The 22,256-nt window shown below is 39.2% G+C and overlaps 1 protein-coding gene across 1 annotated transcript in view; it reads right to left on the bottom strand.

Moving 5' to 3' along the window:
* CUNH12orf56 (chromosome unknown C12orf56 homolog) overlaps nt 1-22,256 on the bottom strand; it is a 56,747-nt gene that overhangs the window by 31,234 nt on the left and 3,257 nt on the right. The window contains 2 exon segments of the mRNA XM_024736376.1: nt 3,726-3,806; nt 8,187-8,598. Coding sequence (XP_024592144.1) covers nt 3,726-3,806; nt 8,187-8,598 — 493 coding nt within the window.

Here is a 22,256-nt window from a genome sequence, read left to right as displayed (position 1 = left end):
GCCTTCAGAAATTAACTTTACAAGAAATATGCTTTTCCTGAGTCAGGATAGTGGCAGAACTCTCCTTGCCTTCAGGGATAAATTTCAAGCCACGCAAAGTAAGAGCCTGTTTTTATTATACAATTAGCTTTAAAATCACTTTATATAATATAGTACCAAAATTAAAACTGATACTTTTTTTTAGAATAAACATAAGAAAACATGTAGAAATTCTAAGCTATCTGTATAATCATCTTTTAAAAAAAGAAATCCCGGGACTGGGCTTCCCTGGTGGTGCAGTGGTTAAGAATCCGCCTGCCAATGCAGGGGACACAGGTTCAAACCCTGGTCCGGGAAGATCCCACATGCCGCGGAGTGACTAAGCCTGTGTGCCACAACTACTGAGCCTGCTCTCTAGAACCCGCGAGCCTCAACTACTGAAGCCTGTGCACCTAGACCCTGTGCTCCGCAACAAGAGAAGCCACTGCAATGAAAAGCTCGTGCATCGCAACAAAGAGTAGCCCCGACTCACCGCACCTAGAGAAAGCCCTCATGCGGCAACGAAGACCCAACGCAGCCAAAAATAAAATAACTTTTAAAAAAAGAAAGAAAAAAAAAGAAATCCCAGGACTTCCCTGGTGGTCCAGTGGTTAAGACTCCACACTCCCAATGCAGGGGGCCCCGGTTCCATCCCTGGTTGGGGAACTAGAGCCTGCATGCTGCAACGAAGATCCCGAGTGCCGCAGCTAAGACCCGGCACAGCCAAATTAATTAATTTTAAAAAAGGAAATCCCAAACATTATGTTATTTAACCCCTACATAACTCAGAACGTATCTCGAAATAACTGGAACATTTCCTTGCAAAATCATCATTATCACACCAACAAACCTATCAATAATTCTATGGTATTGTCTAATACCTAGTCCATATTCAAATGTTCTCTCTTGTCTTAAAAATGCCTTTTTATATTTGGTTCATTAAAACCAAGATCTAAATAAGATAATTGCTATATTTGCTTGCTATGTTTCTTAGATCTTTTAAAAACTTCTACTACGGAAGTTTTCAAACATACACAAAAATGGAGAAAGTCTTATAAGAAACCCTCACATACCCATCACTTAGCTTCAGTAATTTTCAACATTTTGCCAGTCTTGTTTTATCTATTCCCTTACACACGCACACACACACACACACACCTTTTAAAATTTTGAGATAAAATATACATAACCTAAAATTTACCATTTTAACCATTTTCAGGTGTACAATTCAATGGCATTAAGTGCATTCACAGTGTTGTGCAATCATCACTACTATCCATTTCCAGAGCTTTTTCATCTTCCCAGACTCTGCATCCATTAAACAATGTCTCCATTCCTGTCTCTCCATGGCTCCTGGTAACCTATATTCTGCTTTCTGTTTCTGTGAATTTGCCTATTCTAGGTGCCTCATATAAGTGGAACCATATAATATTTGTCCTTCTACTACTGGCTTATTTAACTTAGCATAATTTCTTCAAGCCTCATCCATGTTGTCACATGTATCAGAATTTCATTCCTTCTCAAGGCTGACACACCCACACTTTTAAGTCAGATTCCAGTTTAATTGTTTGAACAAAGATATGTCATAGGTGGTGCTATGTGTTTCATGTTACATCAAATAATGAGGCATTGTATAATTTTTAAGTGCTCCATTATAGCATCCCACTTCAGTGATTCTAAGACTGATCAGTGTTTGGTTATTTACATGATCCCTCCATTTTGAAATTCCACTTCACCTTTCTGTCTGATGGTTCCATCCACTGAGGATCTTTGCATGAATCTATTATTTCATCAGAGGTTAAAAAATGGTAACTTTCTAATTCTGTTAAACCTCCCACATTCATTAGCTGGAATTCTGTAAAATGGAATTTGCTCTCATCAACTTGGGCTACTTGGTTACCCTGAACTAATTACAGTTTATGCAGGAAAGGCAGGATAAATGCTTAATTCTTTCCATTTGTTTGCTGATTTGCAGAAAAATGAATTAGTGCCCTATTTACTTCTAATGGAGTTCAGTACATTTTTATTTCTTAACCGGGTGGGGGAGGGTAGGAGGGCGGACTTTCTCTCTATGATGCATCATTATACACTTTGGAATTTTTATATATTCGTTATGTTTTAACCATCTCATTCATTATTTTTTCTGATTCTTGATTTGTTCCATCTTTGGCTATCAGGAGGCCCTTCATGTGGGCTCCTGTGTCCTTTAGTTTGAGCCCTGTTACTCTTTGCATTCTGCCGCAAGCTGTTTCAGACTCGTTTGTATATTTCCTACCCCAGACCTAGAATCAGTCATTCTTCCAAGGAACTGTGGTTCCCTTTAATGGGGAATGAATTGTATCTTTTAAAATTAAACTTTCCCTTAGTTCACTTACATCACCTCTAATATATGTCACTATCGTAAACCTCTCAAAAGTCACTCATGACTTACTTAATATCAAAATTATTGGCACCATCAATTGACAGAGTGCTCTCTAAGTACAAAGCACTGTTTTAAGTAAGAAAAATACGAAAATTAATAAGACATACTCCTTGCCTTCCAGGGGCTCACAATCTATTGGAAGTAATCGTCACATCACAAGTAACTACTTCAATGTAAGGCTGACTATGATAAGAACATAATAGAACTATGAAGTCTGGATAAAATCCAAACTCCTTTGCCTTGCATATAACATCCCAGCCTCTATCTTATTTCATTCATTCATTCATTGTATAAAGGCTTATTGGCAGCCTACTATGTGCCAGTGACCAAGGAACAGTCCCTGCCCTTAAGGAGCATATTGCATAATAGGGCAGCACATAAACAAGCAATCCATAATACAGAGTGGACAGTGCTACAGATACGTAAGCACAGGACGTTATGGAGGGGCCCTCTTAACTTAGTCTTGAGAAATGATTTTTAGACAAAGGGATAGTGAGGTAAGACTTGAGGAGTTGAAGTTTCTATGAAGGGGAAGAAGAGAAGAGAGTAGGGTTCTAGAATAGAGGCCATCACGTTAGGGCCCAGATTAACAGGGAGCTCTTTGAGAGCTATGAGTTCATTTGGATCAGGAGCTTAGGGCAGGAGTGTGGAGGACACAATAGAAAAATAGAGACATCAGGAAGATTTGTAAAAAGCTGTTATAGAGTGTACACCTTCTAAGGGCAATGGGGAGCTATGGAAAGACTTTAAGGGAGGAGTTCCATGATCACGTTTGTCCTTCTGAAAGATTCCTCTGTTGTATTGAAGAATGGTCTAGAGAGGGGCAAGAGTGAAGGCAGAGGCCAGCCAGGAAAATACTGTCAGAGCCCAGAACAGATAATTGGATCTGAGCACGTGGCAGTAGAAAGAAGTGGGTGTTATCCAGATATATTCAACAAGTACAGTAAATCATGTGGTGATGACTGGGTTAGGGGATGGGGATCTCGGGATCCAGGACTCCGGCTTAGGCTGTCTAGAGATAATGACATCATGCCCTGTTTAGGAAACATAGATGGAAGGTCAGGTCACAGAAGGAAGAGGCTGAGTTCTGTTTTGAATATGCTGACGTTATGACTCCTGTGAAACATACAAGAAGTGATATCCAGTGGGTAATTGTCTTTGCAATTCAGGGCAAGAAGAGATGTAGACATAAATGTGATGGTCAGCATCACATAGAGTTAGGAGAGGCAAAGAGGGCGAACACCGCGCCCCCCCCCCCCCCCGTGCAACTCTGTCCTGTCATCACTCCTTACCTATATGGCTTTTGACTTCCAGTAGCAGGACTGAGCTCACTAACATATAGGGGATCTTGTAAAAGAGTAGCTTTCTGAAAGAGGAAAAAAAGTGGGAATAGTTAGAATTTTTGTTTACTGAAAAATTAATTCCCACTACTTTTAGTCAATATCATATATCTATTCTTTAATCCCTTCTACAGTACATGATTTGTAACTCATTCCAGTATTTGATAATACTACAGGGAATTTTTTCCTTATATAGTTTTTTTAAAGTTTTAAACATAGCATTTGTTCATTATAAAATAGAATAATCTATCAAAATCAAACAGTACAGAAATGAAAAGTAAATGATAAAAGTTCCCTATCTCTCCCTACCCTTTCTGTCTCAATATTCAAAACACCTTACTGTTGTTGGTTTGGTTTATATTCTTTCAGGCATATAAAAACATGTTAATTATAACATATACATTTATAATATTTACATGTTAGATGATATATTTTTATAATATGTATTTAATACTAGCTACATCATATCACATATTAATCTGGATTATTTTTCACTTAATATATGGTGGACAGTTTTTCATGTCTATGTATATAGATTTACTTCAGTCTTTTTAATAATGATTACCCAGTATTACATAGCCGAGATATACAATAATTTTGTTAACTATTCCCCCATTAATGGGGTTATTTTTTCCTTAAATCTTTAGTGCTGCCGCTTCCCGCTCATACTGGGTCTTGAAACAAATTGGCATGTAGTGTAATAATTTTTTATTTATGTTGAGGCTTAACAGACAGGTCAGAAGGAATTTCTGAAATGTTGCTGATTTACAACTCCAAACAACTCCTGTCTTATTCCTTAATAAGAGTAGGGTGGGGCTTCCCTGGTGGCGCAGTGGTTGAGAATCTGCCTGCTAATGCAGGGGACACGGGTTCGAGCCCTGGTCTGGGAGGATCCCACGTGCCGCGGAGCAACTGGGCCCGTGAACCACAACTACTGAGCCTGCGCGTCTGGAGCCTGTGCTCCGCGACAAGAGGCCGCGATAGTGAGAGGCCCGCGCACCGCGATGAAGAGGGGCCCCCGCTCGCCACAATTAGAGAAAGCCCTCGCACAGAAACGAAGACCCAACACAGCAAAAATAAATAAATTAATTAATAAACGCCTACCCCCAACATTTGGAAAAAAAATTAAAAAAAAAATAAGAGTAGGGTGGTGGGTGTGTGTGTGTGTAGGGGGGAATTATGTACTTTTTCTTACTATTTTTGTCATTGCTTTATGTTTAAAAAAAAAAAGCTGCCTTTTTTTTTCCTCTCCAAATGTTTATGCTTGCCTTAAATCTAAAATTTTAATTTGAGGATATTCGTTATTTAGCTTTCTAGCAGTTATTCCACAATGTATGAAGGGCAAAGAATTGCCATATTTTGTCTTTGTAGAATTTGAGATGCTAAACAACGCAGATGTAATTACTTTTGGTGAAAGTTACAGATAAAATGGGTTACTGACAAGGACAACTCTTTGGAAACCTTTAAAATCAGAATGAGTGCTAATTTCTAACTGGATGGTTTAGGTTAATTTTACCTGAAAGTATACAGAGAGTTAAGATGTCTAATTCCTTTTCCCGGGAGCATTTATCCATACCTCAACATGAAAGAAATCTCAAGGCACAAGAGAGCAATTACCCAAGATAATTCTGACAGATTTAGGAGATTATTTTTGTCCATTTCCTAAAATTTATGAAGATAGCCAAGACTAACCAAAGGTGACCAACCTAATGAAAGACTTCAACAATGTCACAAAAAGTCACAACTTTTAAAATGTTTATATTGTTAATATCTTATTCTCACTAGAATGAATGCTAACCTGATAGATTCATCATTTATATATGAAATATTTGCTTACTCATTTTTCATCCTTCAAGGGATAGAACATTGGGGGTTTTTTGCCTGCACCGCGAGGCATGCGGTATCTTAGTTCCCCGACCAGGGATAGAACCCACACCCCCTGCAGTGGAAGCGCGGAGTCTTAACTGCTGGACAGCCAGGGAATTCCCAGAACATTGTTTTCAATGATAATATCTGACAACTCATAAAGATAACCCCCCTCCATCCACATTATTTCAGTGGTCATAGAAAAAAAAAAAAAAAGCAGACTGTCTGGGTTCAAATCCCAGCTCTATATTAGTTGTACAACCTTGAATATATCATTTAATTTCCCTGTGCCTCAATTTCCTCATCTATGAGATGAGAATAACAGTCCTACCTCATAGGACTGTTGTACAGATTAAATGAGTTAATATACAGAAAGCATCAGAACAGTTCCTACCAATAATAACACTACACGTTAGTTGTTTGTTATTGCTTGTAGTATCAGAAGGGCTATGAATTGGCCTATCTGACTTACCCCATCCATGCCTTTGCTGCAGAATTTAAAAGTAGTACTTAAAACTGGGAGTTAGTTAAACAGTTATTTTGAAATATTTAGGTAGATTTTTAGAAGTCAATTAAATTGTGGTTTTTCTATTAGAACATATGAAGCCTTCTTTTAATAGATCAGGGTTTTCCCTCTATTCATGATTCACTTACATTCTTAATTTGGAGAAAGCGGTTTAAAATTTTAGAGAGGAATTTTAAACATTTAACTTTTAATTTAAACAATAACATTCTAAACTGTACTATGAGAAAAAAATGAGAGTTGTCTTGCAATCTTTCACAATTTTTGGCCACTTATAAAACCCCCTCCTCCCTAGCTTCTTCTGAGTGAAAAGAGTCTTTCATACTTCTTAATATTATTATGTGGGAAGATCAATAATAAAAATTATGTATCACTGAAGATAAGTAAAAAGGGTCATACTATTCTTTTAATAAATTGCTTATTTTAAAACTGATTCTGGTGTTATAAGAAGATCCCTAAATGGGAGTTCTGACTCGGCCCCTACACTTATTATATAATGTTGAGTAAGTCACTTAGAATTTTTGTGCTTCAGTCTCCTCATTTATAAAATAAGGGACATAGACCAGGTGATCTCTATAAAATTATCTGATCTTATGACAATGAGTCTGTCAACTACAAATTGGCACTTGCCACTGGCACTTGCCATCTGCCTCTGCAAGGATTAAATCATGAGCTGCTGCAGCTGCTGACTTTTCAACACCCCCTGAAAGGAGTTCAGGGTGGAGAGCAGAAATGAGGCACGCTGCGCTCTGGGAAAAACTGGCAGAACAGGTCTTCAGATAGTTAGATATTTTCAGGAGCCAATTTTATGAGCCCAGTTCTTGTATCTCCTCATATCTAGAAAAGCACTACTAAAATCCTTCATAACGTCTGTGCCTCGTGACGAGCAGTAACCTTCACAAGACTAGCAGAAACCTTCTGCAAAAAATTTGTGCTTGATTGCATGTACTCCCCTTTCACCAAAATCATATATATACTGACCTTCCCCCCTACCTGTTTGGAGCAGTTTCTCAGAGCTATTTGTTTTGTTTTTTGGGTTTTTTTTTTTTTGCGGTACGCGGGCCTCTCACTGTTGTGGCCTCTCTCGTTGCGGAGCACAGGCTCCGGACGCGCAGGCTCGGCGGCCATGGCTCACGGGCCCAGCCGCTCCGCGGCATGTGGGATCTTCCCGGACCGGGGCACGAACCCGCGTCCTCTGCATCGGCAGGCGGACTCTCAACCACTGCGCCACCAGGGAAGCCCTCTCAGAGCTATTTGCGATGCTGTCTCCCGAGCTATAGTCATCGTTTTGCCCAAATAAAACTTAACTCACAAATCTCATGTTGTGCTTTTTTTTTTTTTAAGTCAAAAACTCCCACTAACCTACTTTCAATAACACAACTAAGAAATACAGAAACATATTGATACTGTTGAACTTTATCTGAGCTCCCTGGTCTCTGAAAGCAGAATGGTTGAGAAATCACCCCAGCTAACTGCGAAAGACCACCCTGCTCACAAATATTCCAAGATAAGACTTGTCTCCAACCTTCCTCATCGATTCCCATGAGACTCACTGCTGACTCCCTTGTTTATTACCTGCCTCTATAAAACCTCAGATCCATCTCCTTTTCTTGAAGACATGTCTCATTAATGAGCATTTTCCCTATTGCAATAGCCTGGTAAAATCATATCCTTAATTGTCCAGTGCATTATGTCTTGCACAATATTACTAAATTCGAAGGTTAAACTTCCAAAATGGGGAGGAAGAGCAGGGAAGCCTACCCTAAAAAACAATACTCAAGGGCTTCCCTGGTGGCGCAGTGGTTGAGAGTCCGCCTGCCGATGCAGGGACGTGGGTTCGTGCCCCGGTCTGGGAAGATCCCACATGCCGCGGAGCGGCTGAGCCCGCGAGCCATGGCCGCTGAGCCTGCGCGTCCGGAGCCTGTGCTCCGCAACGGGAGAGGCCACAACAGTGAGAGGCCCGCGTACCGCAAAAAAAACAATATTCAAGTCAAGGTTAACTTAGGAGGACACTTACTATAACATAATTGTTCCATGAACGTTTTAAGTGCAGAAATATTGATGAAGTTGTGGAAATAATGTACTAATGAAGTTTTGACTCCTTTTTCTCTAGGTTTGGGTTACTCTGTAAAGGGGAGGCCAGGGAGGAATTTCCTAAGTAAAACTCATTTCCGTTCCCACTGCACTTGAAAGGGATTTCACTTAGAGAGTCTTTGTGATCTGAAAGTCCCTGGGGTTCTTTTGTGTTTGTAGTGCAAAATGGCACACCGACAGCCTTGCTAGTGGCTGATGTGGGCTGACAGCTCCTCCTGGAGGGGGTAGGTAAGGGTCGACAGGCACTTTGGCCATGAAGGGACAGCTTCTTGAGGTCCGAAGGAGGGCCAAGAGTTGAGTCCTTGGATGGTGGTGTGCTGCTCTCTTGGTGGTACCTGTCAGGTAGAATTTAGAGTTAAACATAATATTCAGAATTTAACAGTAAGGAACAAAGAGAACCCAATGGCCCCATTGCAGCAGTTTAAGAGTCTGAAAGTAAAAGTCTTCACATAAAAGAAATGCTTGTAAGAGAAAGGAGTGACTTACTCTCACCTGCTGTTGACCATTGACCTAGAGGAGGTATGGCACAATTCTTCAGTATATACTCCCGCTTTCAGAAATAAAACTCTATGCTATGTCATTTAAAGAAGGATTTTTTATATCTAAAGCCTTATGCCTGGCCTTCACAGAGCCCAACATTCCCGGTGAAAGGACTTTTCATTCTAGTTTTGAAACTTGTTCTTTCATCTTGCATTTCTAATGGATCCTATAAAGAAAAAAGAACTATTCATATGGAGAGATGAAGAGAGATTCTTTAAATTTTTATTTATTTTTGGTGGGGGGAGAGAGATTTTTTTAAAATGGTGTTTTCTTTGACTCATATTTTGCTAACACTCTCTGATTTTTCCAATATCATCCCAATAGCAGCAGCACTTTTTTTCAGAACCAATTCTGGGTCCCATCTTTTACCTTCTCTATTCTCTCCAGCTCGCCATGACTCATTTCTTTTCTCTGCAACACAAGGAAGCAAGTGGTAGAGGCTAAGAAGTTGCAGAGTATGAGATCTAAGTTCTAATCCAGGCTCTGCCACTCAGTGGTTATGTGACTTAGATTGACCTAAGCCTCAATTTCCTAATTTTAAAATAGGAACAATAATAGAACCAATTTCATTGAGTTTGTGTGAGGATTAAGTAAGAAAATACATGCAGTGTTTTTTAACACTGGAAACACTCGGTAGGTGCTAGGGATTAATATTATCCTATATTGCCTTGAATTGCTGGTTTATCATTTTACATTAAGATATCTTATCTTCCTTATGAGACTGGCACCTCCATGAAAGTGGAAAACCACTTTGTTTTTATTAGTTCTTAACTTTAAACAGGTATAAAATTCATTCATCATCTGTACAATGCTATGAACTGTGCTGAGTTCCAGCCCTCAGCTCCCTCTTCCACTGACCTTACATACGTGTACACGCATGCATGCACACACACACACACATACACAAGTGCTCACCTCAGTTCATTTATCCAAGTTCCATCCCCCTTAAACAGCCATCCTTGCCAAACCCTCAGGCTTAAGGATGTGCACACTGGCATTGTGGTCCCAGAGCATGATCAGGAAAGAGAGTGTACGAGTACCCCCCTCCTTCCTGCACTCTTCTTGCCCTGGGGAGTGGCACATGACATGGCCAGATTTTAAACACACAACTAAACAAATTAATGTATATGACCCATAATCTCTGAATGCCACTTACTGATTATCTTACCTTGCCCTATTTCTTTATAGGATTCTAGTACTATGTAACAATGATATCGAAGTATCTAAGAATATAAGATGCTCATATAGGATTTTCAGGTAAATGAATATGTGTAGCCCAGAAATGGATGATACATACTCCAATCCTCTTGAAAGTGATAGCTTTTCTTTATTCTTGTAGATGATATTTTCTAAAATTTTCTCTATGGAAATTAAGAGAGTTAAATAACCAGTGCACAGGTTATGTTAGGTAATGTTATGAAATTATGTTAAAATGTTCATTTTAGGCACAACATATGTTTCATGTGAAAGGTCAGCAAAATGATTTCAGGTAGTTACAGAAAGGCACACTTGAAGTGACTGTTATTTACTTACTCAGTTGTATGAAAAATTTATTATTTTAAAGAGCTAAAAGAGTTTCTAAAAAGGATTACCTTTTTGACAGCATAAGTTAAAATGTCATGGACATTATAGTTTCACCAGTGAAGCAAGCCAACTCATAAAGTTGAACTGTATTTTTCACATGAAATTCAATAATACCCACTTTTAGTAGTCTGATTAAAGAGTAGTTCATTACTAAGCAAGAGTTCTAGAACCTTGAGTTTCAACATGTGTCAACTTCACATTTACACAACTAAGTTGCTAAAAGTCAAGTGTTTTTCTAATGAGCTGATTACATATCTCTAGAGAGAGCCACCGCAAAGGAGAAAGCAATGGGAGAACTGGGAAAGAGAACTCCAGAATCAAAAGTATGCACAAATCCTTTTTCTCCTTTCTCCCTCTGCATCAAACACAGATAAACTCCTTGAGGCTGAAACTGTCAGGTTAAAAGCCAGAGTCCAAAAAGCAGCAGGCAACATTAAACAGCTTCAGAAAAATGCAAAGTCAGCTAAGAATGCAAAGTACATATATACTAGCATATTGACTCTATCAAGAAATGAAGAAAAATGGTAAATAGAATTTACTTAACTTCTTTCTCATCCTTTTTAAGAGTTTTAAAATGGAATAGAAAAAAATCATTGATTTTTAAAACTCTTAAAAAGGATGAGAAAGAAGTTAAGTAAATATGAAAATGGGGAGTTTAGTGTTCATGGAAAGTAAAACACCTATCAGACCGAAATTGTCAGATTAATGTGCTAAAATATAAGAAACAAGCAGAACAATAAGGAACAATGATTCTTCCATAAAAAAAAATCATATAGACCTAGATCTCAAGATGTAGAATTTGAGCTCTCCTGAATAAAAAATTCCCCATGAAGACTCTACTAAAGCAGAATTGGTGAAATATAAGCAATTCTATGTAAAATAATTCAAAGCTAGAAAATAATTCTCAGATATTTAAGTGTAATCAAGAGGCTGGCAGAGACCAGTACCAAACTCTTCATGTGACCCAGAGTCACATAATATTCAAAATGTCCCAGACACAATCCAAAATTACTTGACATTTGAAAAGCCAGGAAAATCTCAATACCTTATGAGGAAAAAGAAAATTAACAGATATCAGTCTTGAGATGAAAAAGATGTTGGAATTATCAGACAAAAGCTTTAAGGTAACCATCATAACCATGCTCCAATAAATGAGAGTGAACCCCTTTGAAACAAATGGAAAGATAGAATGTCTCAGCAGAGAAATAGCAAATATAAAAAGGAACCAAATGGAAATTTTAGGAGGAAAAAATACACTACAATAACTAAAATTTTTTAAATTCTCTGAATGGACTCAGTGAGCAGAGTAGAGATAACAGAGAAAAGAGTCCCTGAATTTTGAAGATAGAGGAATAGAAATTATCCAATTTGAACAATCCAGAGAGAATAGAGATTGAAGAGAAAAATGAACACATTCTCAAGGGACTGTGTGACAATATGAAAAAGACCTAATATTCATGTCTTCAGAGTCCCAGAAGGAGAGGAAAAAGAGTGGTACAGAAAAAATATTTGAAGGAATAATGGTTGAAAACTCTCCAAATTAGGCAAAAGACACAAACTTATTGATTCAAGAAACTGAGTGAATCCCAAGTAAGATAAACTCAAAGAATTCCACACCAGACATATCATAATCAAACTGCTGTAAGTGATAAAGGAAATTAAGAGATATTTAGAACCGAATGGCAATATACATCAAATACATGTGACTCAGCTAAAACAGATTTTAGTTTATAGCTGTTGTTGACTCTGGGTCTTATTTAAATTCTATGTAGGATGTTATTATTATTTTTTTAAATCAGGCAATCAACTGCTGTGTGCATTCTGTTCAGGATTTTTATTTCCATTCAGAGGGAGAGGTAGGGCAAAGTGTGCTTACTCCACCTCGACCAGAATTAAAAACTTAATTAATTTTATTACATCAAAATTAAAATTCTACTCAGTAGAAGACACCACATAGAATAAGCTAATAGGTAGTTGACAATATGGGATGAGGTATTTTTAATCTCTAAAACCAATAAGCTGATTAGTATAATGTATATTAGTAGAATGTACAAAGCAATTCTGCTCCTGAGTATATGTCCCAGGAAAGTTTTCAAACAGGATGGAAGAGAGTAAGGGGGAGAAAAATGAATACTGATTCTACCCCAACCCTCAATATTTTTTGTATTTTTATAAATCTGTAACTGATCAATGAATATTTGTTAATAATTATAAACTATGATCTGTGTGCAAGCGAATATATCTATTTAATAATTGCAGTGTCAATTTTGAGAAATATCAAGAAATAAGGGCTTATTATAAGAACAGCTACTGGAGGCCTTGAATCCTTCTCTTGAGTTTCTAAACATTCTGAATTCATATACTTACACACAAAGTATATTTACATAAACACAGGACTTGGTCCTCTAATAGAAGTACAGCAACCTACTGCATAAGAAATCCTTAGGAAATTAATATAGATGGTGCCTCGTGCCAAATTACTGCACAAGAGCATTTTTATTTTTTACATACTGCAGTATTTATTAGGGAAAAGAGGAAAGTTATTCTGTTTCAAGGCTTGATCAAGGATTCTGAGGATGCTAAATAGATTATAGCTCAGTGACTGACTTTGCAAAAACGAAAGAGCTAAGTTTAATAGGGACTCACTAAGTGCCACACACAGTTTAAGCACTTTACATGTACAGTTGACCCTTGAACAATGTGGGGTTAGGGGTACTGATCCTCTACACAGTTGAAAATCAGCATATAACACTTTACAGTTCACCCCTCTGTATCCAAGGTTCCATATCCAAGGATTGTGTAGGACTGTAGTATGTATCTATTGAAGAAAGTCTGCATATAAGTGGACCCTCAAAGTCCAAACCTGTGTTGTTCAAGGGTCAACTGTACATGACTTAGCCCTTTACATATCATCCCTGTGGGATATGTACCATTGTGAGCCCCATCCTACCCATGAGGAGTGAAGTCTGGGAAGGTTAAATAGTCCAAGGTAGAGTCCAGATTTGAAGTCAGCCAGTGTGGCTACAGAGGCTTTATGTTTTTATCTACTATGCAGAGAAGAATAAAACAGCTTTTTCTACTTTCTGCCAAGAAGTGCTTCTTCTTAGAGAAAAATATAAGGTTCACCTTCTTTATTGTTTTTTTTCCCTTCTATTTTGCTAATGATATACAATTAAATGCAATACATTCTCATTTCATAAGGATGCCAAGGTGGTCAGCTCTGATTCTGTTAATTAAACAGATCGGTTTCTCCAAAAGTTCATCCCACTACTTGCCATGCACTATGGTTAGAAAATCTGCTTAATTTTAAGTTTTCATTAGCTAAATATCAGTAGAGGCTATAAATAGATGTAAACTCAGATTGAAATCCACCCTGGTGGGTATGAGCTTAGCAGATCTGGACTGAGGGCTAAGCATTTTCACTCTTTTCCTTTGGATTATTCAAGGTGAATGCAATTAAATTTACATAAATCTTACTCTATGCCAGCACTGTAAAAATGTTCTATTGATCTGTATGTTTTTTTTATACGTGCAAGCAATAGGCAGTCTTTTTCCTCCCAGCTTTAGGGGATTCTTAAGTAAGTCACAATAAACTTTTCCTTAGAGAACATTTTGGTTAGATATCTGCTTGGGTTTTCTCCTGTAAAATGCATGACTACATGGAACTATGCACTAATGAAGAGCTATACTAAAGACAGAGAAACCAAAGTACTGAATCTCATTATCAGAGATCATCAGCAGTCTGTTTTCTATCCCTCAGGTGTTAAAAGGCCTGTTGTTTACTATTACCTTGAAAAGTAATCATATTTATGTAAGTGTGATGTCCCAAGATAACTGCATCCTTCTTATGACCTGCAGCTTCTCATAATTAGGCCTAAAACTTTACACCTCAGAGGTGTCACAAAGCTCTGTACATGCTAACATTCTTTAGCCCTCTAATTAGTGTTTATGGTAGCCTGCCTTTTGTTTACACTTTTGACTCAGATGTTTAATTATGAAGATGACAGTACTAGAAAACTATGGGATAGCAGACCTAACTCCACCACCCCCACTTTATTTGGAAATCAGTCCTCCTCTCCACACATGGAGCACGCAGAAGCTGCCATGTTTTTAAACCTCTTGGCTATGGTGGATATTTTTTTAGCAGTCAATCGTTTATTCAAGTTAGGCATCAGAGACCTTCCCAGGATTTTTTAATTTGGCACGAGAAAGTGTGTGAGTTAGCCTTTGTGTGGTGGTGGGAGAAGTAAAAAGTGAATTTAAGACAGTTGGTGACTTTGCTGTCCCACAGAAGACGTGGTATTCAGTGAGAGAAAATGAAGCTGATCCACAAACATCAGAGGAGACAGAGACAAAGTTCTATGGCATTCAAGTCCCAAGTTCCAGCTATGCCTAAGTCCAGCTTCATTCTTAGCATTCCTACTTTCCTAAGTTGTGGTTTCTAACTTTTGCGGATTTTGCTCACCATTGTACATCTAAAATTGAAGAGCCCAGCAAACAGAATATGCCAGATTTAACAGGTAAAATAGATAGATCTACATTTGCATCTATATTTATGTCTGTATCTGTACATATCTGCTGAATGAATGTTGAATAACATGAGTTGCCCTCTAATTCCAATATTGCCCTGTAATTCCAATAAATTCCCCTTTTAACCTAAGTTGGACCTCTGCCACTTTTAAAAGAGTTCTGACCTCCACAATAACCTAAAACAGCTACTGCATACATTACTTAGAAATCTCTTTTATTTTTCTAAACTGGAAGAAAACAATGAGGCTATCAGAGTGGTCTAGAAAACTTGGGGCATTATATGCCAAATGGCAGTGCCTCTCCCTCAGTACTTCCAGTTACAAGGGCCACGTTAGGAACTTCACTTAGTGCCCTGAGACAAGAAGGCAGAGACCCTCCTCCCAGAAGCTAGTAATTTATGGCGCTCAGGGTAACAATGGAAGTGTATCAACCCCTTAAAACATAGCTTGTTATTACATGGATTTAGAACAAATCATGATCCTCTAAGCCTAATGATACAAGCCAGGCTTCCTAAAACAATTTTTTTTTCTTTTGGTGACAAAAAAAGTTAATAAAATTTAGTTTAAAAGACCTTTGTATGTCATTGTTCAGTGAGAGAAGGTATGAGAATAAGTACAGTGGGAAAAGGCCCCTCCCCAGTAACCCATTGCACAGCATGGTACACCACAGGTCTTGGGGGTGAATACTCTCCAAGTAGGCGTTCACTTTTTCTTTCCACATTTTGCAATGTTTTCCTGGGGGCTGTTTCCCCCATGTCATGACCTGACTTTCAGGGCCCCAATGCACCTTAATTTTCCCCATGCCTATAATCCCCTGACTCAGAGCTCTTAGAATCCTATGCTCCCTTCCTCCTAATGTCTAGATACTTAAAGTGTGTAATAGAATCATACTTTTTTTTTTTTTTAATTTATTTATTTATTTTTGCTGTGTTGGGTCTTCTTTTATGTGTGTGGGCTTTCTCCTAATTGCGGCAAGTGGGGGCCACTCCTCATCGCGGTGCGCGGGCCTCTCACTATCGCGGCCTCTCTTGTTGCGGAGCACGGGCTCCAGATGCGCAGGCTCAGTAATTGTGGCTCACGGGGCTAGTTGCTCCGCAGCATGTGGGATCTTCCCAGACCAGGGCTCGAACCCGTGTCCCCTGCATTGGCAGGCAGATTCTCAACCACTGCGCCACCAGGGAAGCCCTAGAATCATACTTTGAGCTATGCAGCTTAGGAAACTCCTTTTTCAATTTATACATGTTCCATTTTTTCCTGCCTCTACTGTAGCTTCTACTGTTCCCTCCAACTGCAATATCTCTATCACCATGTGCACCATTCCTTCACCGTCATCTGGCATCTTGACTTCTCCCCACAACCGAATAAGACCTTTCCCCTCATTAAATCTCTTTGACAATTTGCTCAAACTCAATCATGACACTTAGCATGCATACTTTGCAGTATCTTTATTTACGCAAATGTCATATGTCCTGGTGAGAATCGGCCTCTCAAGGACAGGAACTATGTCTTACTCATCTTTGTATCTATTACAGGGCCCAGCATGCCACTACACAGAACCAGAGTTCAATAAATGATTTGAGTTTGATTTTAATCATTTATTTATACTGAGACATCTGTATATTCAATTGAAATGAGAAAAATTATAGTTTATAACTAACTGGATTTGAATTTAGAAGAAAATCTCACAAAATACCTTCTTCATTATTACGTACATGAGATAAACAGAATTCAGTTCAAAGACATTAGTAGAGAAAAAGCATTGAAAAAGCCAGTTGAGGGCTTCCCTGGTGGCGCAGTGGTTAAGAATCCGCCTGCCAATTCAGGGGAAACGAGTTCGAGCCCTGGTCCAGGAAGATCCCACATGCTGTGGAGCAACTAGGCCCACGCGCCACAACTACTGAGCCCACGTGCCACAACTACTGAAGCCCACACTCCTAGAGCCTGTGCTCCGCAACAAGAGAAGCTACCGCAATGAGAAGCCCGTGCACTGCAATGAAGAGTAGTCCCTGCTCGCCGCAACTAGAGAAAGCCACGCACAGCAACAAAGAACCAAAGCAGCCAAAAATAAATAAATAAAATAAATAATTTTTTTTTAAAAAGCCAATTGAAATGTAAAATAAGTTTTGGACAGCAAGTTAAAAACATAAAACAACAATCTCACCTGAAAAGGGATTCATTCAAACTTTTAGGGCCATTATTCTCTTCTTTGACTTAAAAAAATAAAAAAGTTAGTTGGTCATTAGTCACATGATTTGATTGAGTTTATGAAGAAGATAGAGTTACTGTTCTGAATTGACGACTCTATAAATCCTCACAAAATCTTGCAAATTCAAAATTATAAACTGGGCAAAGAGCCAAAGTTCTTTTTACCACTGCACCACCAGGGAAGCCCCCCAGCCAATATTTTTGAATGGAGAGTGAATGCTGTTAATAACTATAATAAAACCACAATTATCAGGGCAGGACTTGTGGTTCCCTCTGTAGTGGGAGGCCCAAGTTTCACAGAGATGACTACCAGGAATTTTCCTAAAGCCAAGTGTTCACAATCTTTCCAGTTACCCCTTGCACTTCTTCACGAGGGTTTTCATTAAAATCTCTGGCTGTTAATAAGGTTATTAAAATCAAACAAGCACTGGGACTTCCCTGGTGGTCCAGTGGTAAAGAATCTGCCTTCCAACGCCGGGGACACGGGTTCGATCCCTGGTCAGGGAACTAAGATCCCACGTGCCATGGAGCAACTAAACCCACACACCACAACTACTGAGCTGGTGAGCCTCAACTGGAGAGTCCACGTGCTGCAAACTACAGAGCCCACGTGCTCTGGAGCCTGCGCCACAACTAGAGAGAGAAAAACCTGCACGTCACAACTAGAGAGAAGCCCATGCACTACAACGAAAAGCCTGCATGCCACAATGAAGACCCGACACAGCCAAAAAATAAATAAATAAATAAATAAATAAAATCAAACAAGCACTGACCTGGGCTTCCCTGGTGGCGCAGTGGTTAAGAATCTGCCTGCCAATGCAGGGAACATGGGTTCAAGCCCTGGTCTGGAAAGATCCCACATGCCACAGTGTAGCTAAGCCTGTGCACCACAGCTACTGAGCCTGTGCTCTAGAGCCCACGAGCCACAACTACTGAGACTGCATGCTGCAACTACTGAGCCCACATGCCACAACTACCGAAGCCCGCACGCCTAGGGCCCAGGCTCTGCAACAAGAGAAGCCACCGCAATGAGAAGCCTGTGCATCGCAATGAGGAGTAGCCCCGGCTCACCGCAACTAGAGAAAGCCCGCTCGAAGCAACAAAGACCCAATGCAGCCAAAAATGAATAAAATTAATTAATTTTTTAAAAAATTAAAAGAAAAAAGAAACAGCCACAATGACTGATAAAGAGTTTATCACTTCTTTCTTCCTCCCATAGTGAGATCTTTGAAATGCAACAAGTGAGTCAAAATAGAGGGGAAAAAAGCTCAAGATAAAAAGAAGTATGCATAACATGGTCTCATATAACTCTCACTATCTCTCAAAATGCATGACACAGATAAACAACACAGGGGTCATCCCATACAAACACAAAAGAAGCATTAAGAGAGCTGAATCTGAGCAGCAGGAGACCCGTGGGAATTTACTCTTGACTCTGCCACTAACTGGCTGTGTTAACTCTGGCCAGTGTGATGAGTTGTCAGTCTCCCAAGTCCCTCAATATTTGGAAATAAGGAAATATGTCCCTTTCTAAGAGGTAAACTGTATGATGGATCTGAGCATCCATTCATTCACTTATTCATTCTTCCAGTTTTACAAGTAGTTATTGACTATCTGCTATGTGTCTGGGAATATAACGCACAGTGAGACAGGGATGAAAAGACAAACAAGGTCCTGCTCTCATGGAGCTTACATTTACTATGGGACATAGACAATAATAAATCACTAAACACATTAATCTTATACTTCAAATAGTGGTAAGTGTTTTGAAACAAAGAGATGTGCTAAGTGTGTTGGGGGAATGGTACTTTAGATTGGGTGAACACAGAAGGCATCCCTGTGGAGGTGATGCTGAATTCAGAAACATGACTGACAAGAAGGGATCAACCCTCTGAAGATCTGAGGAAATGTGTTCCAGATAGGATGACAGGTGCAAAGGCCCTGAGGCAGGAAGAAGAGCAGAAAGAGCTCTGGGAAGAGTGGTAGGAGGTAAGTCAGAGATGGGTCAAACCATGGAGGCTCCCATAGGGAATAAGGAGTTTGCAAGTTCATGCAGACTTTGAAACAGAAGAGTGATATAATTTAATTTATAATTATTATTTAAAAGGATCATCCCAGCTGCTATGTGGAGAGGAATCAATTTGGAGGCAATTTCAGTAGTCTAGATAAGGGACTGGACAAGTGGTGCTAGAAAAAGGAATAAGAAAAATGGGAAAGGTCATAGTTAGATATATTTTGGAAGACAAGTGATGGGGTTCAGAACACACTACCCCAAAATATGGTGCCTTGGCATACTGAATACTTTGAGCTGAAGGAATTCAAGAAAACACAGATGCAGGAAAGTCCTTCTGACCTTCCCCAGCCCTCCTCCCCTGAATCAGGTCTTAAGGCCCTCGTGAGAGAGGTGCCCTCCCTATACCCAGAGGAAAGGAACATCCTTATCTCCAAGACAGGGATGTTAAGACAAATCCAAACAAGCAGGCCTTTCTAAAATTTCCCCAGTCTATTACCCTTAGCTTTTTTGAACTTTTTTGAACTATCACATTTTTCTATGACTCTCCATTCTTCATTAAACCTAGTACTAAACACACATAGGTTTAACTGTTTCTTCTTTGAGATTTCATTTCCTTGTAAAGGCTCCCATGTCATATAAAATTTTCAGACCTAGAAAAACGTTTTCCTCTTCTACACAAGTCAAGATGACATACTGATGTGTAGGATGAGAAGAGTTGAAGGAAAGATAGAATTAAAGATAATGGAAGATGATGTTACTTCCTAAAATAGGAAAAGCTGAGAGAGGAACACGTTTGGGGGTGGAGATGAGGAATTCTGTTTTTGAACATATTAAACTTGACAAACCCAGTGCACAAATTTTCAAAAAGAATAAATGAGATTTAAAAACAGCTAATATATAGGGACTTCCCTCGTGGTCCAGTGGGTAAGACTCCACGCTGCCAATGCAGGGGGCCTGGGTTCAATCCCTGGTGGGGCAACTAGATCCCGCATGTATGCTGCAACTAAGAGTCCTCATGCCGCAAATAAGACCTGGCGCAGCCTAAATAAATAAATAAAACACCTAATACATAATCAATGCTCAAAAACCAGTTATTTTTTCCCCAAATTTACTAAATCTCCTAAAGAGATCATATCAATCTTACAGATTCAGGAACCTTAGTTGACTTAATATATGTGAATAAAGGTTATTGATAATAATGAAACATGTATGTAGCTCTTCCCATGTGCCAAGTACTATTTTAAGTGTGTTTCATCTATTAATGAAGTTAATCCTCCCAACAGCTCTATAAGGAAGGTGCTGTTATCTCCATTTCACAGATGAAGAAATGGAGGCACAAAGTAGAGGATGAATATACTTGACCAAGTCCACACAGGTAGAAAGCAAAAGCTGAATAAAAATGTATTACTAAATGCCCCGATGTATATTGCAGATAATAAACTGAGAAACAAAGAGACAGATTATGTTGAATATTTAACAAATATTTATTGGCCATCTCACCTGTATCAGGCAATGTTCTAGGAACCAGATAGAGCAATGAGCAAAACAGACCAAAAGACCTGCTCTCATGGGCTCAGTCAAGGAAAAGTGATTTGGAGAAAGAACAACTTGGGCTTAGCCTGGAAACTGTGTAGGATTTGAATACGGGAAGGGGAAAGCAGGAATCCGTTAGCAAACTATAGTGGCCCCTTCGGCACAGCCTGTGACCTGTTTCTGTCCGAGCCGAGAATATTTTTTACATTTTTAAAAGGAGGAAGATTATAGATACGACGTTCTGAACATCCTTGAAGGAGGAGGAAGCAAACGCTGCAAGCAAACAGGCCCGGCTATAAAGGTGCATTTGCTGCCTGTTCAAGAAGCCACATGGACCCCAGGATGGCTGGAGAGGAGATATTCACTGAGGAAAGTGGTGAAAGGACAAGGACAAAGAAAGGCAAGAAGTAGAAACAAGGGCTGCTGAAGTTGACAGGTTTTTTTTCTTTGTAGGTGATGGGATGGCATTGAAGGAGAGTGAATCCATAGGAAATCACTGTTCAGGAGAGTTGGTTCTCACACTTGAAAAATGTGTCTAATCTTAGAAGGGCTTAAAGAATAGTATTGTGATGTACAGGACAAGAGCAGAACTCTAGAGCTTTCAAAAGGAACTTTGAAAGAAAACATCTGCCTTTCACAAAAGCTCTGCCCAAACAACCTTGGAAACCCTTTCTTTTAGGATATGAACCATAAACACCTACTGAGTGGTGATCATTTTGTAATGTATAGAAATATCAAACCACTATGTTGTACGCCAGAAACTAACATAGTGTTATAAGTCAATTATATATCAACTTTTAAAATAATTAATTTTTAAATATAAATGATTAAAAAACTTACATAAAATTATTTAGGGCTTCCCTGGTGGCGCAGTGGTTGAGAGTCCGCCTGCCGATGCAGGGGACACGGGTTCGTGCCCCGGTCCGGGAAGATCCCACGTGCCGCGGAGCGGCTGGGCCCGTGAGTCATGGCCGCTGAGCCTGCGCGTCCGGAGCCTGTGCTCCGCAACGGGAGAGGCCACAACAGTGAGAGGCCCGTGTACCGCAAAAAAAAAAAAAAAAAAAAAAAAAATTTTAAAAAAAAAAATTATTTAAATAAAACTGACATTAATTTGTTTTGAAAAAACAAAAACAAATCACCTACTGAGACCTCCAAGTGCACGTGGAACTTGTCTTTGCTAGAACAGAAATCTCACATCTATACTCTGGGTCTAACGTTTTGTTGCTGTTCTTTCAATTTTTTTCCTTAGGGGAGAGAACAGAATTTTATCTGTATATTTGCAAATTTTATCCTAAGTGTAACTGGAATATGAGACATGAACTATGTGGAGAAATCTGGCCAAATGTGGAACAAGAAGGGTAGAGGCCCAGAGGCATAAAGGACTGGTTTGCTTAGGGGCTTTATTGACAGGACAGTAAAAACAAAGGCCAAGTGGGAACCTGAGCCAACTGAAAGTTAAATAACAAGAGACAAACTTGCACAGTAAAATGAGAAGACCTTTGAGAACGGAAAAGTATGTCTAAAGAGGTAGCCTTAGAAAGAGGACAGCACCCTAGGAGAAAAGGAGATTAAACAGTTTATCTTTCAA

Source organism: Neophocaena asiaeorientalis, unplaced genomic scaffold (assembly GCF_003031525.2).
Source record: "Neophocaena asiaeorientalis asiaeorientalis breed wild unplaced genomic scaffold, Neophocaena_asiaeorientalis_V1.1 scaffold134, whole genome shotgun sequence".
In the NCBI taxonomy this organism is placed as follows: Eukaryota; Metazoa; Chordata; class Mammalia; order Artiodactyla; family Phocoenidae; genus Neophocaena; species Neophocaena asiaeorientalis.
This window is presented reverse-complemented; position numbering and strand designations above follow the sequence as displayed.